This window comes from Sus scrofa, chromosome 12, assembly GCF_000003025.6.
Source record: "Sus scrofa isolate TJ Tabasco breed Duroc chromosome 12, Sscrofa11.1, whole genome shotgun sequence".
Lineage (NCBI taxonomy): Eukaryota > Metazoa > Chordata > Mammalia > Artiodactyla > Suidae > Sus > Sus scrofa.
The window spans coordinates 32667975-32688895 of NC_010454.4; the positions used below are offsets into that span (position 1 = coordinate 32667975).

The 20921-nt window shown below is 39.6% G+C and overlaps 1 protein-coding gene across 2 annotated transcripts in view; it reads left to right on the forward strand.

Annotated features, from left to right (window-relative positions):
• Positions 1–20921, forward strand: part of ANKFN1 (ankyrin repeat and fibronectin type III domain containing 1) — a 344059-nt gene that overhangs the window by 188506 nt on the left and 134632 nt on the right. For both annotated transcript variants that reach the window (XM_021067257.1, XM_021067258.1), the window contains exons 6-7: positions 13105–13299; positions 15034–15147. In XM_021067257.1, the coding sequence (XP_020922916.1) occupies positions 13105–13299; positions 15034–15147 (309 nt within the window). The remainder of the gene's footprint in view (positions 1–13104; positions 13300–15033; positions 15148–20921) is intronic.

A 20921-nucleotide genomic window follows, 5' to 3' on the forward strand; every position in this document is an offset into this window, starting at 1 on the left:
TGGTGAGCAAGACAAAATCCCTAAGATCATAGAACTTACATACTAGTGGAGGAGATTTCCAATATGCAAGTAAATAGATTTGATAAATTTGATAAATAATTTGATATGGACTGAGCATAAATTGATAACATAATATTGATTTTAAAAATAAAAAATAAATAGGAAAATAGATAAATAAAGATATAAACTCAAATAGTGTTAAATGCTATGAAGAAATATTTGAGTGAGTGGCTAGAAATTGATGGAATGGGAACGATTTCAGATAGGGCTGGGCAAGAAGAGCCTCTCTGAAGCAGAGACATTTGAGCCAGTCCTAGACAGCATCAAGGAATGAGCCATGAGAAGATATGGGGTCAAATTCTAGGGAGGGTGAATAGTAAATAGAATGGGGCTGAGGCAGGCAGGAATAAGATTGCCATATCTGAGGAATAAGAAGGCCAGTGATTGAAGACTGAGGAAGAAGTTACCAGGATCAGATTACTCAGGATCAGGCAAGCCCCAGTAAGATGTTTCACTTTGACTGTAGGCGAAATGAGAAGACAGTGGAACAGTTTAAGCAGATGAATGACAGAGTCTGATTTACATTGTAAAAGATCACCACAGTATTCTGGGGGAGAATAGCCAGTGGTTATGACAACTATGAAACTGTAAAGCCAGTTAGGAGGCTACTCTAATGGTCTAGGAGACAGATGCCAGATGCTTGGATTAGCATGGTAGTGACTTGATGGTGAGCAAGGGTGGAATTTTGGATGCATTTTTAACAGCTTTATTGAATATAATTCACATGCCATACAATTTACCCACTTACTGTGTACAATGCAATGGGTTTTAGTATATGTAGAGTTGTGCAACCATCACCACAATCAATGTTAGACCACTTTCATCACCCTTCAGCTATCACACTCCTCCTAGACCTGGGAAACTGCTAATCTACTTTCTATTTCTATAGATTTGCCCATTCTGAACATTTCATATAAATGGATTCATATAATATGTGGTCTTTTGTGAATGGCTTTGTTCTGGACATATTTTGAAGTAGAGCTGATGGTACTTGCCAAAGGCAGCTGCTCTGGAGCCATAGACCTTGCCCAAGAGTGGAGAGGATAAAATCAAAAAATCCCTGCCCTGTGCCAGGCACTATTCTGAGCACTTTGCATGTATTGACTTCTTTAATCCTCACACAACATTCTGAGGTAGGCACTCACATTCCCCTAGGTGCAAACTCTCTGACCCAATGACCACAATGGCTCTGAGCCACAGTTTTTATGTTTCCTAAAAGAAAAAAGTAAACTCATCAAATTGTTAGTTTCACTAAACTACTGATTCACTTACTTCCAAGTGGTAAGACTCAGAAGGCTGAAAGAGAAGCAAGCAAATATATAATTAGAGGTCACATCTCTGCTCCTAAACTTCATAAAACCTCTGCCACCCAAAGACTATGTACAGAGACCAATCCTTGTATCAGAAAACTCTTTATTTTAAAAATGCTAAGCTCACCACATCCATGTAAAAAGAATGAGGACTTGGGTTCACAGCATTGGGGCTCTTCAATAAGAGCTCCGTCGTCAAAGTGCCACTTTTTTTTTTTTTTTTTTAGTGGAACTGGAGGATTTGGAGGGTTGGGCAAATATGGATGGAAGAAATCAAAAAGGTTTATTTGCTGCCTTCCAATTTATGTTGCAATAATGTCTGTCCCAAAGATCCAGTGAGAGAGCAGTGGAGAAAGAATCATAGGGTCTGAACATAGAGAATGCAGACTGAGCCCCATTCTATAGGAACAAGGAGACCATTCATCCAGATGTTGCCGGCACTGCGCTGGATGAAACATTAGTCTTACTTACCTGAGACGCTACAAAGAATTTCTGCATTTTCCATGAAACCAGTAAGACTCCCAATCTCCTCAAGCCCCCTTGTGCATAATTAAACCTCCATTAAAAGAACCCAAGTACTGAATATCTAGTTAAACCAAAAGTAAATTCATTCAAAAGATTCCTGGTTTTTCTCATTCCCTGTGGGATGATAACCACATTATCATCATTAAGTTTAAAGGACAGTAGAGAGAAACCCAGGTTTTAACCTCTGGGGAATATGACACTTAAGTCACCTTGGCCCCCCAAAAAGTTAAGGAGAGAGTATCACATACAGAATCCTACATGTGTGAAAATGGCAAAGGAATATTATTTGAGAAATCCGTTAATATTGACTGTGAAATCTCCACATATATTATCTCCAGTTTTCACACTAGCCCTTCTTGATGATGTTATTAACTACATTTCAGAGAAGTGGAATTTGTGATTATGAGAGGTAGTGACTGACCAAAAGTCATACACCTAGTAAATGAATAGGGAGGAATGTCAAGGATTCAAGTCCAAGTGTGTGGGATACCATGCCTGGGATCCTCCTGTGCAAACTTACTGTCTTTCCAAATAGCCAATATGGAAGGTTGTAGCCACTGGGCCCTTGTATCTTTCCTTTTGTGTTGTGTACTAAAATTCTATGGTATACTTCTTTGTTCTGTTCCATGCACTGAAGTGCCATTCCTATTGGAAAAAGGCAAGCTATAAGAACACAATCTGTTTTCAGGTATTTTTAATTCACTTTATATATCAAGTACACAAGAAATTGAATTGTTTCTGTGCATGAGTATGAGCCAGCCCATGATAAAAAACAGTCTGCAAGCCAGAACCAGATAAGCAAGCACATGCTACAGATTGTCCCCCAGAAGCTGCAGAGGAAGGATAGAAGAGAAAAAACAAAAGACAAAAAAACAATGAAGTCTTCAGTTCTTAGAGTGTTTTACACATTGCAAAAATTCTTTTGCTTGCATCATCTCATTTGATCCTGACTATTGGCTTGTGAGATGACAGCTAGTTTCCTCATTTTGATCAATGAGGAAACTGAAACAAGAAAACAAAAATAGGGAGTTCCCATTGTGGCTCAGAGGTAATGAACCTGACTAGTATCCATGAGGATGAGGGCTCGATCCTAGGCTTCACTCGGTGGGTTAAGGATCCAGGATTGCCATCAGCTATGGTGGAGGTTGCAGATGTGGCTCAGATCCTTCATTGTGGTGGCTATGGTATAGCCCTGCAGCTATAGCTCTGATTCGACCCCTAGCCTGGGAGCTTCCATATGCCGTGGGTGTGGGCCTAAAAAGACGAAAAAGAAAGAAAGAGGAAAAAGAAAAGACAAATAAGTTATCCAATGCTCCAAACCTAGTAAGTGTTGGGCCCATGATCTGAAACCAGATATTCTGTGTTAAATGCCTTGGTATTGAAGCATTAGCACACTCATTGTCAATGTTCAGTTCTTTTCTTCCTTGACTCTCCATCTGTTCCTCCTCTAATGCTTGTCAAACATTTCAGGATTTCTAATAGGGCAAAATTTCTGTCTTCCCTTACCCTGTGTGTTCCCTTCTCAAAACGGGCCCAATACACTTTCCACTATGCCAACTAAAGACCCCAACACAACTCAGAAGAAAGTCCTCTGTCATCCTCTCCATTTCATAACGGGAATCACAAAGACACAGATATGTTTGGAGACTTGCCTCCGAAGCATTGGCCAGGCATGTCTTCCAGGCCTTAGCCCCTCAAATCATAGAGCTACCTGAAAGTGTTCTTAAAAAACATGGCTTGAAATTCAACCATGCACACTTCCTTATTCACAGGGAAAGTCCCAGAAGTGGCCACCCAAGTTTGCACACTGACTCAGGGTTAAATATATGCAGAACTTCAACCTGAGTATTAGATGCACCTACTATCTATACTTGGTAATTTGTTTCTGTTCCTCCCTCCTTTAGGTAAGCAGCACAAAGTAATACTAATTCCTTCTAGAGAAAACATTGGCCTTTATGAAAGTAGACTCCCAGGTACATCCTCTCAGACTCGTGTACTGTGCTCAGGAAACAGGCACGGAATCCTAGAGCTAGGAAAGCTAATGTACAGAGGTACTTCAGGATACCTGGGGGCTCTAATTTTCTTCATCCATACAGTATCCCAGTAACTATAACTCATGCTTAGTTGAGCAACTGCTGAGAAAGGCCTGATTTTGTGTTTTCTAGGCACTGTTGTGAAATTTGACATAGACCGACTTTTTTTTTTTTTAACACAGTTTAATAATATGGCACAACACTCCTCATTTTTAGTCTTTCTGCCTTTTCCTATAGATGCATTTCCCTTTCTTTCCAGAACCTCTCCTCTCTCTGTATCCCTTTGTGAACTCCCCTCTCTTCTTTTCCCTTAGAAACTGCCCACGGAACTAGGAAATGTCTCCCAGAATTAGTTATGTTCGATTACTTCATTAAATGTGATCGCAAAGTAGCTGTCATCTGAGTGTGGTGCAGACACCCATGTTAAAGTTTTGGCAGACTTGTCAGGATGCACCACTAGTTTCTGCAGGAGTCAAGGGTCCGTGTTGGTGCTGGGACTGGTTCAGGGCACGTCTAAGAGGTGTGACTATAAACTAATGAGGCTGGCTTTATGTAAACAAACACACCAGAAAGTCTATAATCCAAACGAATGTTATCCTTTAACCAGGTCCTCCTGGGAGACCCCACACTCGCTCCAACAGTGCTGCCATTGCTCTAAACACGTTTGGATTTGTCCTCAGAGCCAGTTTATGAGAAAATCTGACTCGTTGCTTAGAGTCACACCTGATTTCTATGCCAACACAGCATTGCTCAGCGTCATCACCCTCTATGTTCACCAGACTGGGCTTCCAATGATTTAGAGTGGTTTCCTGAAATCAAATCCACCCTCAAAAGACAAAGATTTGCAACCATCAAGAATATGTTCAGAATAAGCTTTAGGCAGGTCTCCAGAATGCATCCCCAGATATTTTGATCTGCTTTATAAAGTAGGTTACAAATCCTCACCCTGACTTACAAACTTGCTCCTCAAACGTCACCTCATACTGCTCACCCCTCACTCATGATATGCCACCAGCCTCCAATCTGTTCCTTGAACACTATCGTATCAGGGGGACTTTCTATTGCTATTCCCTATGCTTGGAATAATTGAATGCATTTAATCTTGATCAACTCCTTCTTATCATTTCAGCTTAAATATCACATCTTCAAGAAAGGCTTTCTTTGGCCACCAAGTCCAAAGTCTAAAGTTACTTTCTAATCATATTACTTTACTTTTCCTCATAACCCTTAATCAGTATGTATTTTCTCAATGTTTTTATTTGCCCCCTGCATTAAAATGTAAGCTCCACAAGAGCAAAATCTGTCTCATTCATCACTGTATCCCCAGCAAAATGTAGGCACTCAATAAATATGTGTTTAATTGAACTGAATAAACCCCAAGGCTAATTCTTTTCTTTTGAAGGATATGAATATATTACTAATTTTGAAGGGCATTATTTTACTAAATATCAAGTGAATTATCTTGTTTCATCTCTTCATTTCCAAATAATTATTTAGATATCAGGGGTCATAGCCTAAGTTCTAGTCACTTGCTCTTCAACAGTTGATAATTGTCCTTTCATTTTTTTCTTTTTTTGTCTTTTTGTCCTTTTAGGGCCGCACCTGCGGCATATGAAAGTTCCCAGGCTAGGGGTCGAATCAGAGCTGTTGCTGCTGGCCTACAGCACAGCCACAGTAATGCAGGATCTGAGCCGCATCTGCGACCCACACCACAGCTCATAGCAATGCCAGATGCTTAACCCACTGAGCGAGGCCGGGGATGGAACCCGCAACCTCACGGTTCCAAGTCGGATTTGTTTCTGCTGCTCCATGACGGGAACTCCTAATTTTTAAATATATATATATATATGCAACACAGAATACACTCTCCTGGCCAAAAATTAAAACATTATAAAGTTTCAAGATATCTTGATCAGCGCACCCAACACACATGTATGCACATGTACACCTCGCTAAGTTCCTGTCCCTCGATTCCTCCAGCCATAACCATTACTATCACCTTAAGGCATAACTGAACTAGAGGATTTACTCCCAGGCTTACTCAGTGTGGCTGTTGGTAAGAGACCTGCGTTCCTTCCACATGGACCTCTCCATAGCACGGCTCCCTAACGGGGCAGTTGGCTTCTCTGAGAGAAAATGATTTAAGAAAGAGAGAGACTAACCAAGATGGAAGCAACTGTCTCTTTTATATCCTCATATCAGAGATGAAATATTACCATCTCTGCTGAATCTTGTTGACTTGATGACCAACGCAGACCAGCCCTGCCTGGTAGAATGTAGGAGACAGAGATCCCTAGGGCCCTCTTGGAGGCTGGCCTACCCTGCTACCGATCAAGGATTGTTGAGAATTAAATGTAATAGGTTTGAAACATTTCCCTGGCACACTGTAAATGGTCAAAAAAAAAAAATGGTTAGCCAATATAACTCTTAGAAACAAAATAACACAACCCAAAGTTTTTTGATAAAGAATTTAAATATTTTACCCGTCTGTTGCATAGTCTGTGTTGTGAAAACACAACCCAGTATAAGCACTTTTTAAAGCTTGTAGGATTTTATGTTCTAAAACTACACTGTCTAACATAGACATATGACTGTTCAGGATTTGAAATGTGTCCAGTCCAAATTAAAATGTGTTTCAAATGTAAAATTTATACAGAATTTTCAAGGCTTAAGTACCAAAAAAAGAAGACATAAAATATCTAATTAATAATTTTATACTGATTACATGTTGAAATGATAATGTTTTGGACCTATTAACTTAACTAAAATATGTTATGAAATTAATTTCACCTATTTCTTTTCGCTTTTTTAATGTCACTACTCGGAAATTTTAAATGATGTGACTCACACTTTATTTCTACTGGACAGCTCTAAAAAATTAGCACATGATATAGCTATCTTATTTCATATTTAAACTCCTTATGATATCATTGGGTAATCTGCTCTGGCTTTTCTAAATAATTTTTTCAAATGTTTCATATGTTTGTTTCAAAGAAAATGTTCATTTGCCCCCTGGAGTTTGGGAGACCTGGGCAGAAAGTCCTTCTCTATGTCTATGGCTCTATTTTCTTAAAGAACAACAACTACAAACTGAACTATATAATATGGACTTTGCGAATCCACATTCTGCTGAAAGTAGCAGAGAGAAACATTCCAGAGTCCTATGCCAGGAGGTTATGAGTTCTAGGAGAAGAAACTTCACAGTAATTAAAATGAGACATTTATCTCCAAATTGCTACCTTTTTGAAACCACACTTTCAAAGTCCTATTGTCCTGAAAATAAGACAGCAGGTTGGGGGAGTCCTGTTGCAGCTCAGTGGGTTAAAAACTTGACTAGTATACATGAAGATACAAGTTTCATCCCTGGCCTTGCTGAGTGGATTGGGGATCTGGCGTTGTCCCAAGCCGCAGTGTTGGTCACAGACGCAGCTCGGCTCGGATTTGGCCGTTGCTGTGGCTGTGGCATAGGCCACTGCAGCTCCGATTCGACCCCTAGCCTGGAAACTTCCATATGCCGAAGGTGCAGCCCAAAAAAGCAAAAAGCAAAGAAAAAGACAATGGGTTGAGACCCAGATGACACCAAAGTGAATTTTGAGTTCTGAGCCTGTCTTAGAAAATTGCAACTTAACACTTGGAGTTTTTGAATTAAAAAACATTTAATTGTTGAAATACCTCTATATTATTTCTTTTGATGTTCCTAACTGAAAACAAGGAGGTTGTGAGGTTATTAAAAGTTGTCATTTATGATCAGCAAAGATAAATTTTTAAGTGCTGTCCTTGCTTGCCCAGAGAATACCAACTTACAGTGCAAGCTTTATAGCTTAAATGCCCTTATTTTCTCCTTTGAAATAACAGATAGGGTTTAAATTGATACCACTTAGTATACATTTCTGAATGATAGCTGGAACAGAAAATTTTTATCCAGGGCAAGAATTTTTTTTCTTTTTTTTGGATGGAAGAACATAGAACCATTTTATAAAAAGTATTTATTTTTTGTGTACCTCTAAAAAATATAAACACAGACCAATGGGTATAATAATAATAGTAATACAACCTCTATAATAAGAGCCTTCTATGTAAGTTATCACAATGCTGCTTTGGTGAACAGTGAGTTCCCCTCATGAAGGAGATCATACAAGGCCAAGGGTACTATCAGAAGAGGTACCTAAGGCTGGTTGTAAGGATCCTTCTCACGCTGAGGTTAAATGATTTTCTTAATGCCTCATTTTTCTCATCAATACAAACAAGGAAAAGCCAATAACAATAGAGAAGTTGTTGCCATATTACAAAATGGCATATCTTTAGTAATGGGCACATGTATTTTTTTAAGCAAACCAAATTAATTATTCCCTAAACCCTCAATTAAAAATTAAAATTAGTTTACATGTTACCTTCATTATATTTTCAATCTTTAAGCAATTATCAACTAGGTCCAAATTCACCAACTGCAGGGCAAGGGCAAAATTAAGAAATATAAGTCTAGTAAATAGTTGGCAATCAGTAAGTTAGCTTCTGATAGTGAAGAAAATCCACCCAGTCTGATTATTATTTATCTCAGGATTTAAACAGTAACTGTAATTGTATTCTTTGAATACCAAATTCCTGCCCCTCCCCCATCCCACCCTGTAGTTAATTAGCCAGGCAGGTCTTAGAACAAATACTCACTCAGAAACACTGGGTGGTAGAAATGCTGTTGATAATTAAACACCACAATAGCATGGAGCCTATTTCAGGAGCCGCCAAGTGGTCTTGCCCTAGCCGGACTGCTCACCACACACTCACAGACCCTCTATTGTGCTGGCTATGGCTATACAGAGGGATAGCTGCTTGGCTGGAGGAGGGATCCACTGCAGTAAGAGAGAAAAGACCAAACCTTGCAAACAGATCTGGGAGTTCCGGACTCAAGGGGGAGATACCCAGAGGGTAGAAGTGAAAGGGGTATGGATATGAGAAAAAAGGAAGTGGATGGGCAGGCACTTTCTCTGTTATGAAAGAGACTTTAGCCTTCTAGTTTCTATGTCCGTCCAACCAACCAAAGTAAGTTCACCAACCTTGTGCCAAGTAGCAATTAGAAAACTGCAGTATATAAAGACTAGGTTCATTTCATTTGAGTTTAGAGGAAGTCCACTGAGTTTCTTCAGGTTTTTAAGGAAATCTTGGATCATCGTCTCACCTCCCTGGTATCTGTTTCTTCATCTTTAAAAAATAAGGAAGTTGAAAAAGTTTTCATTCTAGGGTGGAAATATAGGAATGAGGCTCCCTGAACAATTTCAAAGCTGTCAAAAAGCCTAGCCTATCACACCATTACTCAAGATAAAACTACCCAGTCTAATATGATTATCGTATTTACCTGCTTCTCCTTAAAATGCTAACCCAGTTTGTTAGGTTTTATTATCTAATACTAAACAAATGCTTCCATTGGCAGCTATAGAGGTCATTATTATTATGGAGAAAAATAATTAAGTCAGCTGATTTGGGGGTCAATAAAGAAAATCTTCCAAAAGAGAGTATTTTATTAAACTGCTAAAAAAAAAAAAAAAAAAAAAAACCCATAGGATAAAACTTAAAAGTTTGCTTGGTGAAATGCCTTGAAACCACTGGCTCAGATAGCACCTCTCCAACTTGTGCATGGAATTACCATTAACAGAAGCAAAAGAGTCTATATGTTCCCAAGGCACCTGGGAACTTAGCCTGGAAAGAGAGAGAAAGAGGGAGATCTATAGTCTCTCTCTTTTTAAATCTTCATTTTTCAGAAAAATATTCCATTCTTCTCTGTAATAGAAGTGTTTAGGAGTTCCCATCGTGGCTCAGCAGAAATGAATCTATGAGGACACAGGTTTGATCCCTGGCCTCGTTCAGTGAGTCAAGGATCCAGCATTGCTGTGAACTGTGGTGTAGGTTACAGACTCAGCTTGGATCCCGTGTTGCTGTGGCTGTGGTGTAGGCCGGCCCCTGTAGCTCTGCTTCGAGCCCTAGCCTGGGAACTTCCATATGCTGCGGGTGCAGCCCGAAAAAAAAAAAAAAAAAGAAAAATAGTGTTTAACTTCTAAATAATGTGCTTTCATCAAAATGCACATGGAAAATGTTATTCTCCAGAAGACACAAATATTTATTCGGTGGCTACAGGATGCCCACTGCATCCCATCAATACCACCATACTATGTTCCATGTTAGGTATCTCAGTTTGAGAAGCACCAGTACCTAACTGATCTTGGAAACTTCTTTGGCTATAAATTCAGTGTATCTATGAAAAAGTAAATGCTTTATCTTAAAGATGTAGAATCCCTTTACCACTACAACTCAAATAGCATCAAGTCTATAGCCTAGAAGGAAAGGGAAAGTCTAGAAACAAAATGTGTTGTGCTAGGAAATTTTTCAAGGGGGAGCCAAGCATAGCTCAAGAGAAGCTGTCCATCTGAAATGCCACCTGGAATTCACACCAGTAATAACTGTTGTGGATATAAAAATTAATAGGGGGGATTTCATAGTATTAGAAAAATTTATTTTTATAAATCATGTGTCTATCACCCAAGTGTTGACGCATGCATACAATTCAAACATCAGGCTTACAATAAAAAGCTCACTGAATGACTTAGCAAGGACAATTCCCCCATTTTCTCCATAATTTGGAGTGGAAGAAGGAGGGGGAGAGTGGGTAGAGGGTGCAGTTACTGGGTCAATTAATCAACCTGAAAACTGTGACACAAACTCTGACGCCTAACTTATGTCTAAAAATACACAAATGTATACGAATTTGTTTTAAACTGTCAATGCCTATATTTAGGACCTTCCCAGCAAGGCTATAATGAGACTGTGTTTGAAGGCTTCAGTCATAGCAGACTCTACCATTAATCTGAAGTTAGTTAAATTAACAGCATTTAGTACTGACTTGTCAATCTCACTGCTCCAGGAAATTGCACCTTGAGGCTACTAATATTGCCAATTTTTCCACAGGAGTATGCGCCCATGTGTGTGTGTGTATTTTTTTTCTCCAGAACCTCCATGTTCATACACCATCATTGCTTCCCTACATCCACAGCACTTATATTATCATTTATTCTGGCCTCCTTTAGCCTTCCCAGGGGATTCTGCATAGTGTAGCTGCTCAGTGAAAGAGTTTTTTAGCTTTATATTTGTTTGTTTATTTTTCTGTCATGGCTCATGACTGAGGCTTTAAAAAAAAAAGTGTGACAGTATTTAGAGTACATGATTGACTGCTACAGCAACATTCATTAACCATGACAAATCTGCAGCAAAACACAGTCCTGAGTGTTCTAAATAGCAACTTTGAAAAGAAAGAAGAAAGAAAAAAAGACTCAACTAATTTTTCATTGACCTCATCTGTAAATAAATTCAAACTGATGGTGAGCAGGGGCAATAATAAATTAGCATTCATTTCCTATAATTAATGCAAACATGCCTATGAACACGAGAGTATGAATATACCACCACCTAATTTCCATTTCAAAATACACCTAACAAATTTTCACCTGCATTATCTTCATAATATTTTCCCCCTTAATTACAAGAATGAAATGGTTGGATTTCTTTCCCACCCACCAGGGGGAAATATTGTTTTGGTCACAGAGGGTGTCAAACACGTTGGCCACAGATCTGCAGAACTTGATTCTGATCTGTCTCATTACGGATAGGATCACACGTCCATGCTAAGGCTGCCTTCTCTTCTTTATCACTAATCAGGAAGGGCTCAGATGAAGTGACCAAGAGACTGCCTAGGCAGGCCATCATCACATGTGTGAGCGACACGAGTAGACAGCAAGAAGACTCACAATCTAACCTAAGAATTTGAAATGTTCTATCCCTAACATGACTGTTAACTCACACAAGAGCAGATTGGGTCAAGAGTATGATGAGAATCAAATCAAGATTATCACACATTGAATAAAATAGAAATATCAAGCTTGACAACCTCCCTCGGCAAGAGGAGCTAGTATAACTTGCTTTCTTGGGCATAGGCATCTCCAGAAACCATTCCTGCAATCAGACCACTATCAAAGATCAAACTGATCAAAGGTCAGTGTCGGGTGACACCGAAGTCATCCAGCCCTTAGGACTCACTAGCTCTACTGTGGCAGCAAGAGTGGAACACTTTGTTAGAAATAAATAAATTGATTAAGGCATTCCCATTGTGGCTCAGTGGTTAATAAACCTAACTAGTATCCATGAGGATACTAGGTTTAATTCCTGGCTTCATTCAGTGGGTTAAGGATCTGGCATTGCTGTGAGCAGTGGTGTAGGTTGCAGACACGGGCTTGGATCCCATGTTGCTGTCACTGTGGTGTAGGCCAGCAGCTCAGTTCCAATTCGACCCCTAGCCTGGGAACCTCCATATGCCACAAGTGTGGCCCTAAAAAGACAAAAAAAATTGATTAATAATAACAAAATTAGGAGTTCCCGTCGTGGCGAAGGGGTTAACGAATCCGACAAGGAACCATGAGGTTGCAGGTTTGATCCCTGGCCTTGCTCAGTGGGTTAATGATCGGGCGTTGCCCTGATCTGTGGTGTAGGTTGCAGACGCTGCTTGGATCCCGAGTTGCTGTGGCTCTGGCGTAGGCTGGTGGCTACAGCTCCAATTTGACCCCTTAGCCTGGGAACCTCCATATGCCGCAGGAGCAGCTCTAGGAAAGGCAAAAAAGACAAAATAATAATAATAACAAAATTAATGCAAAGACAATATACACATACAAAAATGTCTATGAGCTGAGGCAAATATAAGAATAGACGATATTAAGCAGGTTCTTAAAAAGAAGCAAACACACATCTTCAGCAGAAGACAGCTTGCCTTGTGGATCACTTTTCTTAAGGCCTTTATAGCCCTACAAAGCTTTGCCTCTAAGTGTTTGTCCCTCTGAAGATCGCGGAAACAAGTATGTGCAACGTGGAACAGAAGTGGTCCTCACATCTCAGAATTCTTTAACTGTACTAGGCAGCTATTTGGGCCAGAGGGCAATGGGAATATCTTAGATTGATAAATTTATCATTGAATCCAGGTGTGTCGCTAATTATAAAGATAGTTAATAATCGATAGAGATTCCACTTTCCCAAGGCATTAAAAAAAAAAAAAAAAAAAACCATAGCAGACTCTCAGATATTCTGCCAACGAAGCAGCATTCCCCCAGAAGGAAAAGGAAGTCAACCCATTTCTTTCCCTTCAGTTGTCAGCCTGGAAAGCCGAGCAATGCACCTCAACACGTTGGTGCAGGAAGCCCAGGAGAGGATGAGTGAACTGTCTGCCCAGGTGGAGAATGAAGGATTCAGTCTGGACAACACAGAGAAAGAGAAACAGCTAAAAGCTTGGGAGTGGAGGTTCCGACTCTACAGACGCATGAAAACGGGCTTTGAACATGCCAGTGAGTATAAGCAGAGGACTTGTACATTTAACTAGACCAAACCTTGGTTTGAGACAGCCAGGCCTTCTTTTCTGATTTTTTGCAGCTCTACAGGGTCATGGATGGCCGTTGTCAGCCTATTTGGAGCAGAGCTCTGAGAGGCTATAAAAGGACCTTTTGTCTTGCTTGATTTTCTGGCTCCTGATAGGTTGTCTGACCACGGCCACGAGGCTTTAGTGGTGCTGGCCTCCTTCCACCACGTCACACTCATCCAGCACTTTCCACCCACTATGCCCCTAATGCCTAATGACCTGGATGGTCTGATGCCCTAAGTGGCTAGATTTTGGGATGTGGAGATGGAAAAATATTTTGCCTGTTTGCCCAATTTCTGCTTCAAGTTAAGTTTAAGCTGTTTTCAACTCTCTACTATGTACAGCTTATATAAACTGACTGTCAGTTATTAGCGGCAACAGAGAAAGATAATCAACCCATGAATTATACTTTTGTCTGCACTTTGATTCTCTTTCCCAGTTCTTCAGGTAAAGACCAGTTCAGTTTAAGAAAAGCCTTGTTTCTGGATAACACTCATTAGCACTGGAAGGTACTGCTTGGTGCTACCCTGATACAAAAATTTATACTAAATCCAAACACTGATGAAATATTATACTCTTATTCCGAAAAGTTGATCTTATTTGGACAACAAACAACAACAACAACAAAAGTCAGACTGAAAATTTAAATATAAAGGAAAGATCAGGTCATTAGTTTGGGAATTATCTGCCTCTGCTTTGTGATATAAAACACCAAAGCCATTGAAATTTTGTTTTCTAAAGTAGTATTTTATACTAAATACCAAATCTAGGCCTAATCCTTTCTCTTGATGCAAACAGCTTAAGCAACATTAATGAAAATTGCTTTTAATATTAATAATCTCTATAGCAATGCTGATACATGTTGTTTACTAAAAGACATTCAGCAATTGTTTTAATAAATGAATTTACTATTATACCTCATTTAGGAAGAGTAATACTAGAATCAGTCATATTATAGACTTGATGCCATTTAAAATTTTTTTTCTAAGTTACAATACATCTTCTGGATGTTAGAAAATACCTAGAGTGATCAGAAGTCCTTTAAATCCTGGGGTTAGTGGACACTACATTTGCCCATGAATTCTTTCTTAGAATAACTGTACTTGATATAATTGGAGGCAGCATGAAGGCAAGGCAGGGTAGCATTTCATACTGGCAAGAGTGCAGAATTAGGCATCTGAGGCCAGGGGCTTTCATCCCAGCTGTGTCTTCCCTGTGCCTTGTGGCCTCTTGAGGCTGCAGTTTCCTCATTTTAAAAGTCGGGATTTTGTTCCTCGTTCTTTCTACCCAATAAGGTTGCAAAAAGGTTTTATGAAATGTAATAGTCTCTATACCTACATGTTGGTCCCTGCTAACACTTTCTGGCCTCCTCTCTGCTTTTCCTGCCCAATCTCCTATTTTGTTTCCAAGTTACTTGGAGAAGGCTTAACTGGTATTCTTTACCCCTTCAGAAGATGTTCTAACCCTCAAATAAGCCACGATGGCAGCAAATAAAGGGCATTGAGACTTCTAATGAAAATGTTCAAAAGCAAAGCAAAAGCTATTAGGGTCTACAAACAAATGTTTCCATAGCGCGTGTTTCAGGGTATCCTTTGAAGAGGCAGGAACATGTTTTAAAAGGATTTGCTACGTTAAGATCCTTGTGTTTTTCCTTCTGTCCCAGGAGCCCCCGAGGTCCCAACCAATGCTTGTCTCATGGTAACCAGCAGCACATCCCTCACTGTCAGCTTTCAAGAGCCTCTTAGTGTCAACGCAGCTGTAGTAACCAGATATAAAGGTACTGGATTCCAGATTTTTTTTTCACTACCCCTTCTTAAAAAATAATCCGTTGTTTGGGGATCAAATATGTATTTTGTATGTTTGTTTCTCCTGCTGATAGGATTTTTTCATCCATTTCCTTTTGGAGTTGAAATATTTCCATAGCCATTCACACACAGAGCAATAGGTGACTGAGAATAAGTCACTGACTCAATATTAATATTCTATTCTTGTTTGCAGAGGGTCTGTGCATAGCATACAGTTGGGAACAAGACTGAGTAAGACTCTCTAAAGAATCAGACTTGATCCAAAGAGCTTAGAGGCTAAGGTATGGAACATACTAAATAGGGAGCATATATACGAGCTAAAACAGCGTGTAACTAGGGTTGGGAATTAAAATAACATTGGAGGTCAGAAAAGAAAGAAATGATTAAAATGATAGAATTGGAAATGAGATATTGGAAGGAACATGAATTCCAAGTGGAGAGAACAGTAAGCACAGGTATCTTAAAACAAAGAATATGCCAGCACACGTAGAGGAGAGTGAGGGAGTTTGCAGTGGCTCCAGGGCAGGGTTCATGAGGAGGAACAGTGAAGTGTACAATTAGAGAGTGAAACTAGGGTCAGGAGGCAGGGATAGAATGAGGCTTGAAATCAAGATTGAGGAGGTTAGACTTTATCTGATGACCTCTATACACCACTGAATAAGACAGGGACAAGATCAGAGCTAGACTTTTGAAAGATTTAAATGACACCACTGTCTACGATGTATTGTAAGAGATGTGGATTCAGAAAAAGAAAATGAATTGGGAAGGTATTTAGGAGAGAGAAGTCATGTGACAGCCTGATCTGACTGCTGCAGGAGCTCTGGGAAAGGAGAGAGAGCCCACAGGAGAAAGATTTGATGGAGTTGTTAGGATGATAATAACCAGTGCTTACACAGCGCCTACTATGCACCAGGCACTGCTTAAAGACTTTTATACACTAACCCTATTCTTCACAACAAGCCTATAAGGTAGGTACTGACCTGGTGTCCACTTGGCAGATGAGAAAACTGAAGCAATGAAGTTAAGGACTTGCCTAAAGATCCACAGCAGAGCCAGAAGTATAACATTATGTTGACTCCTTTTTAAAAATTATTTTTATTTTTTCCATTATGGTTGGTTTACAGTGTCTGTCAATTTCTAATGTACAGCAAAGTGATCAAGTCACCCATATATGTATATATATATGTATATATATATATACATTTTTTTTTGTCACGTTATCCTCCATCGCATTCCATCATAGGCAACTAGATAGAGTTCTTGTGCTATACAGCAGGATCTCATCACTTATCCACCTCCAAATGTAATAGTTTGCATCTATTAGCCCCAGACTCCCAGTCCATCCCACTCCCTTCCCTTCCCCCTGGGCAACCACACATCTGTTCTCCACGTCTATGAGTTTCATTTCTGTGGAAAGCTTCATTTGTGCCATATATTAGATTCCAGATATTTTGATTCCTGAATATGGTAGGCAAAAATGAAAGAAATATATTTTCCTGATTCTTGAGGACATATATGGAAATACCCTGAATAATCCTAACCAGATAAAACTCTTCATACATATTCCAAGAATCCAGCCCACAAGGCAGAATTTCTGGGTTTAAGTCACTACTACTCCCTTGGGCCACAAAAACATCCAAGTAGTGTACATGCTTCCTTTCTCCTTCTGAGGGCTTGTTCCCAGGAGAACTTCCTATGTCTGCAAAAACTACCCCACTCATACCCTGTACTTGGAATTTTCCAGATAATGCCAGTCTGTTTGAAATACCTTAGGTAAAACAACCCTGAATTGGTTATCACTTTGGGCTTTTTGTAAGGCAGCCTGAGGCTACTAGGAACAGCAGATACAGGCAGCCACCAAAAATTGCCTCCCATAGCCCTCCTTTGCTACAATTATTACACTTTCTCTTGGTTGCCAAGACTTGCTGAAATTCAGAGCAAGTGTTTGCAAGCAATGTTAGACAAGGGCATTTTCCTCTCTTTTTACCTTTCCCTAACTCAGGGCTTTGATGAATGGTTTCATCAATGCTGCCCAATTTGACATTTTCTTCTTCCATTTATTTGATTAGTGAGCTATCAGGAGCTAATGTATCCAGACTGCCAGCTATTTACTGCTTGACCATAATGCGGGAAAATTCTATCAACGTTCTCATATTAACACATATCATCTCAGGAGACTTGCATGGGGGTGGGTTGAAATGAAAGGTCACAAGTGGATTCTGTTGGTGACTCCAGGGGCTTGATTAAGTATTACAAATAGAATTGTCTGTTGTATCATGGGGTAGGTTTCCTTGTGTTAATTCATACGGTCATAGATTGAGTCCTTAACCTGACTGCTCTCAAGGGTTATTTAAAACAGCTGCCAGCCTACTGTATTCAAAGACAGCAGGACAGTTTTTAATTCAGTGTTGAAGTAATTATTTAATTATGGAAATATTAGCAAAATTACCCTGAGACAAGGCTAATTATTTTGTTTGCTTTAAAAAAGAAGAGACAATTAAGAAATCCACAGAATGAAACGGCAATTATCTAATTGGTTAGAGGGAAAGCTTAACCCTGCAGTATTTAGGGTCTGGCAGAAATATCTCATGCTGCTGTCCAGAATTTCTGGGTTCAGCAAAACCTCAAGCCTGTTTTGACAACTAGATGTTTTCCCCCCTCATGCTTAAACTGATTTTTGAAAGAAAATCTGAATTCTTCTGTTTCTTCCTATGTACACTCTTCTACCTGTTTAAAAAAATTTATTGATATCCAGAAATCTTTTTAAGAGCATCTTTTTATATGCCTTCTTCAGGGCATGGGGGCCATGCACCAGACCAATTGCCATCATGACTTGGAGATTAAAAGCATCAATTTCAGCTTAATACCCAGAAAACAGTTTCGAGTAAGACTTCCCTGAACTTTTTTCCTGCACCTTTCCTGAAAACAGAAAAATGGACCTAAGAGAGTCAGAGTCTGTTTGTAACTGTTTTTGGATTCAGTGAGCACTTGTATCTTTTGGTACCATATCACTAGCTTTAATGGCTTACAAAGTAAAACTGGAGTTATTTAAGATGCTTTGTTGCTTTGGACAATCGCCAGAATTTCCTTCCACATTTTCTCTTCACTGCTTTGGGTGACCTACCTGGAGCTCTTCTAAGCAGAATATATGTCATTTCTCTGTAGTCCCAAAGCAGAAAATGTTTTCAAAAGTAATTTTGCTGGTGTTCGCCAGCTTGGGAATGGATAGGAAGGTATCCTCTAACAGGTGCAATGCAGCATCTCTTTTCCATCCACAGAAGGAATTATTTTCTAGCATTTTTTTAAAAGCAGGCCTTGAGTGGTCACGCTTTGGAGTTTGCCAATGACAAATGCTGCAGTAGTTGCTCCAGTGCATGTAGGCAATACCCTGGCTTGGATAATGCCCTTCCCCGCCTCACTTCTCATCTTGTTCTATGACAGATTAGAAACTGCCACTTTTGTGGCACATCTTCCTAATCCAGTCAGCTGCTGATGGATATTTGAGTTGTTTCCATGTCTTGGCTATTGTGAATAGGGCTGCAATGAATATGCAGGTGCATGTGTCTTTTTTAAGGAAAGTTTTGTCCAGACAGATGCCCAAGAGTGGAATTCCTGGGTCATAAGGTAGTTCTATGTATAGTTTTCTAAGGTACCTCCATACTGTTCTCCATAGTAGTTGCACCAGCTTACATTCCCACCAACAGTGCAGGAGGAAAGTTTCCCTTTTCTCCACACTCCTTATAGCATTTGTTATTTGTGGACTTATTAATGATAGCCATTCTGACCAGTGTGAGGTGGTATCTCATAGTAGTTTTGATTTGCATTTCTTTAATAATCAGGGATGTTGAGCATTTTTTCATGTGCTTGTTGGCCATCTGTATATCTTCCTTGGAGAAATGTCTATTCAGGTGTTTTGTCCATTTTTCAATTGAGTTGTTGGCTTTTTTGCTGTTGAGTTGTATAAGTTGTATATTTTAGAGATTAAGCCCTTGTCAGTTGCATCATTTGAGACCATTTTCTCCCATTCTGTAAGTTGTCTTTTTGTTTTCTTTTTGGTTTCCTTTGCTGTGCAAAAGCTTGTCAGTTTGATTAGGTCCTATTGGTCTATTTTTGCCTATATTTCTGTTGCTTTGGGAGACTGACCTGAGAAAACGTTTGTAAGGTTGATGTCAGAAAATATTTTGCCTATGTTCTCTTCCAGGAATTTGATGGTGTCTTGTCTTATGTTTAAATCTTTAAGCCAGAGTTCCCATCGTGGTGCAGTGGTTAACGAATTTGACTGGGAACAATGAGGTTGCGGTTCGGTCCCTGGCCTTGCTCGGTGGGTTAAAGGATCTGGCGTTGCCGTGAGCTGTGGTGTAGGTTGCAGACGCGGCTTGGATCCCGCGTTGCTGTGGCTCTGGCGTAGGCCGGCGGCTACAGTTCTAATTCGACCCCTAGCCTGGGAACCTCCATATGCCATGGGAGCGGCCCAAGAAATAGCAAAAAAGACCAAAAAAAAAATCTTTAAGCCATTCTGAGTTTATTTTCATGCATGGTGTGAGGGTGTGTTCCGGTTTCATTGATTTGCATGCAGCTGTCCAGGTTTCCCAGCAATACTTGCTGAAAAGACTGTCTTTTTCCCATTTTATGTTCTTGCCTCCTTTGTTAAAGATTAATTGACCATAGGTATCTGGGTTTATTTCTGGAATACTACTCAGCCATAAAAAAGAACAAAATAATGCCATTTGCAGCAACATGGATGGAACTAGAGACTCTCATACTAAGTGAAATAAGTCAGAAAGAAAAAGACAAATATTATATGATATGACTTATATCTGGAATCTAATATACGGCACAAATGAACCTTTCCACAGAAAAGAAAATCATGGACTTGGAGAATAGACTTGTGGTTGCCAAAGGGGAGGGGGAGGGAGTGGGATGGATTGGGAGGTTGGGGTTAATATATGCAGACTATTGCCTTCGGGATGGATTAGCAATAAAATCTGGCTATGTAGCACTGGGAATTATGTCTAGTCACTTATGATGGAGCATGATAATGTGCGAAAAAAGGATGTATACATTTATGTGTAACTGGGTCACCATGCTGTACAGTAGGAAAAAAATTATGTATTGAGGAAATAAAATAAAAAGAAACTGCCACCCTGATTCCTTCCTACGAAGGCTTTAATAGCAAATTCTTTAACTGCTCTTCATTTAATGGCATTTTAAAAAATAAATAAAAAAGCATTTCTCCTCATAGAATTGCCAGGACCTTTCAGGAGCTGGTAGCTTCTGCCACCAGCCACCTCTGGTTTCTTTCTCAGGAGAGGAAGCCAGAAAATTTGAGGGAGATGTCTGGAGGCGCTGCAGCTTCTAGGAGGGAGAGTCCACCATTTGTACATTAAAACCCTCAGGACTGATAATTTATAATGATAGTGTGAACTTGCTCATGACTTGATCACTTGGGCCATCTTTTCATAATACTCAAGAAAAATCTGACTTCATGGGGCTTGGATGCACACTGCTTGGTAATTTATGCTGTTTTTACTCCTATTATTTTTTCCTCCTATGTGTTATAGTTGTAAATCTATTTGTCTAAAAAGAAAATTCATTGCATTAGAGAATATAATTATTTTCCATGTTTAATAAATTGGAGAATTAATCTGATCTTAAGGATGAGGTGGTTACCCTCATTACTCAGTGGAAGTAATACAATTTCACAAAGTGATATTTTTAACTTTACTTGCCCTGTTTGGGCAAGAGT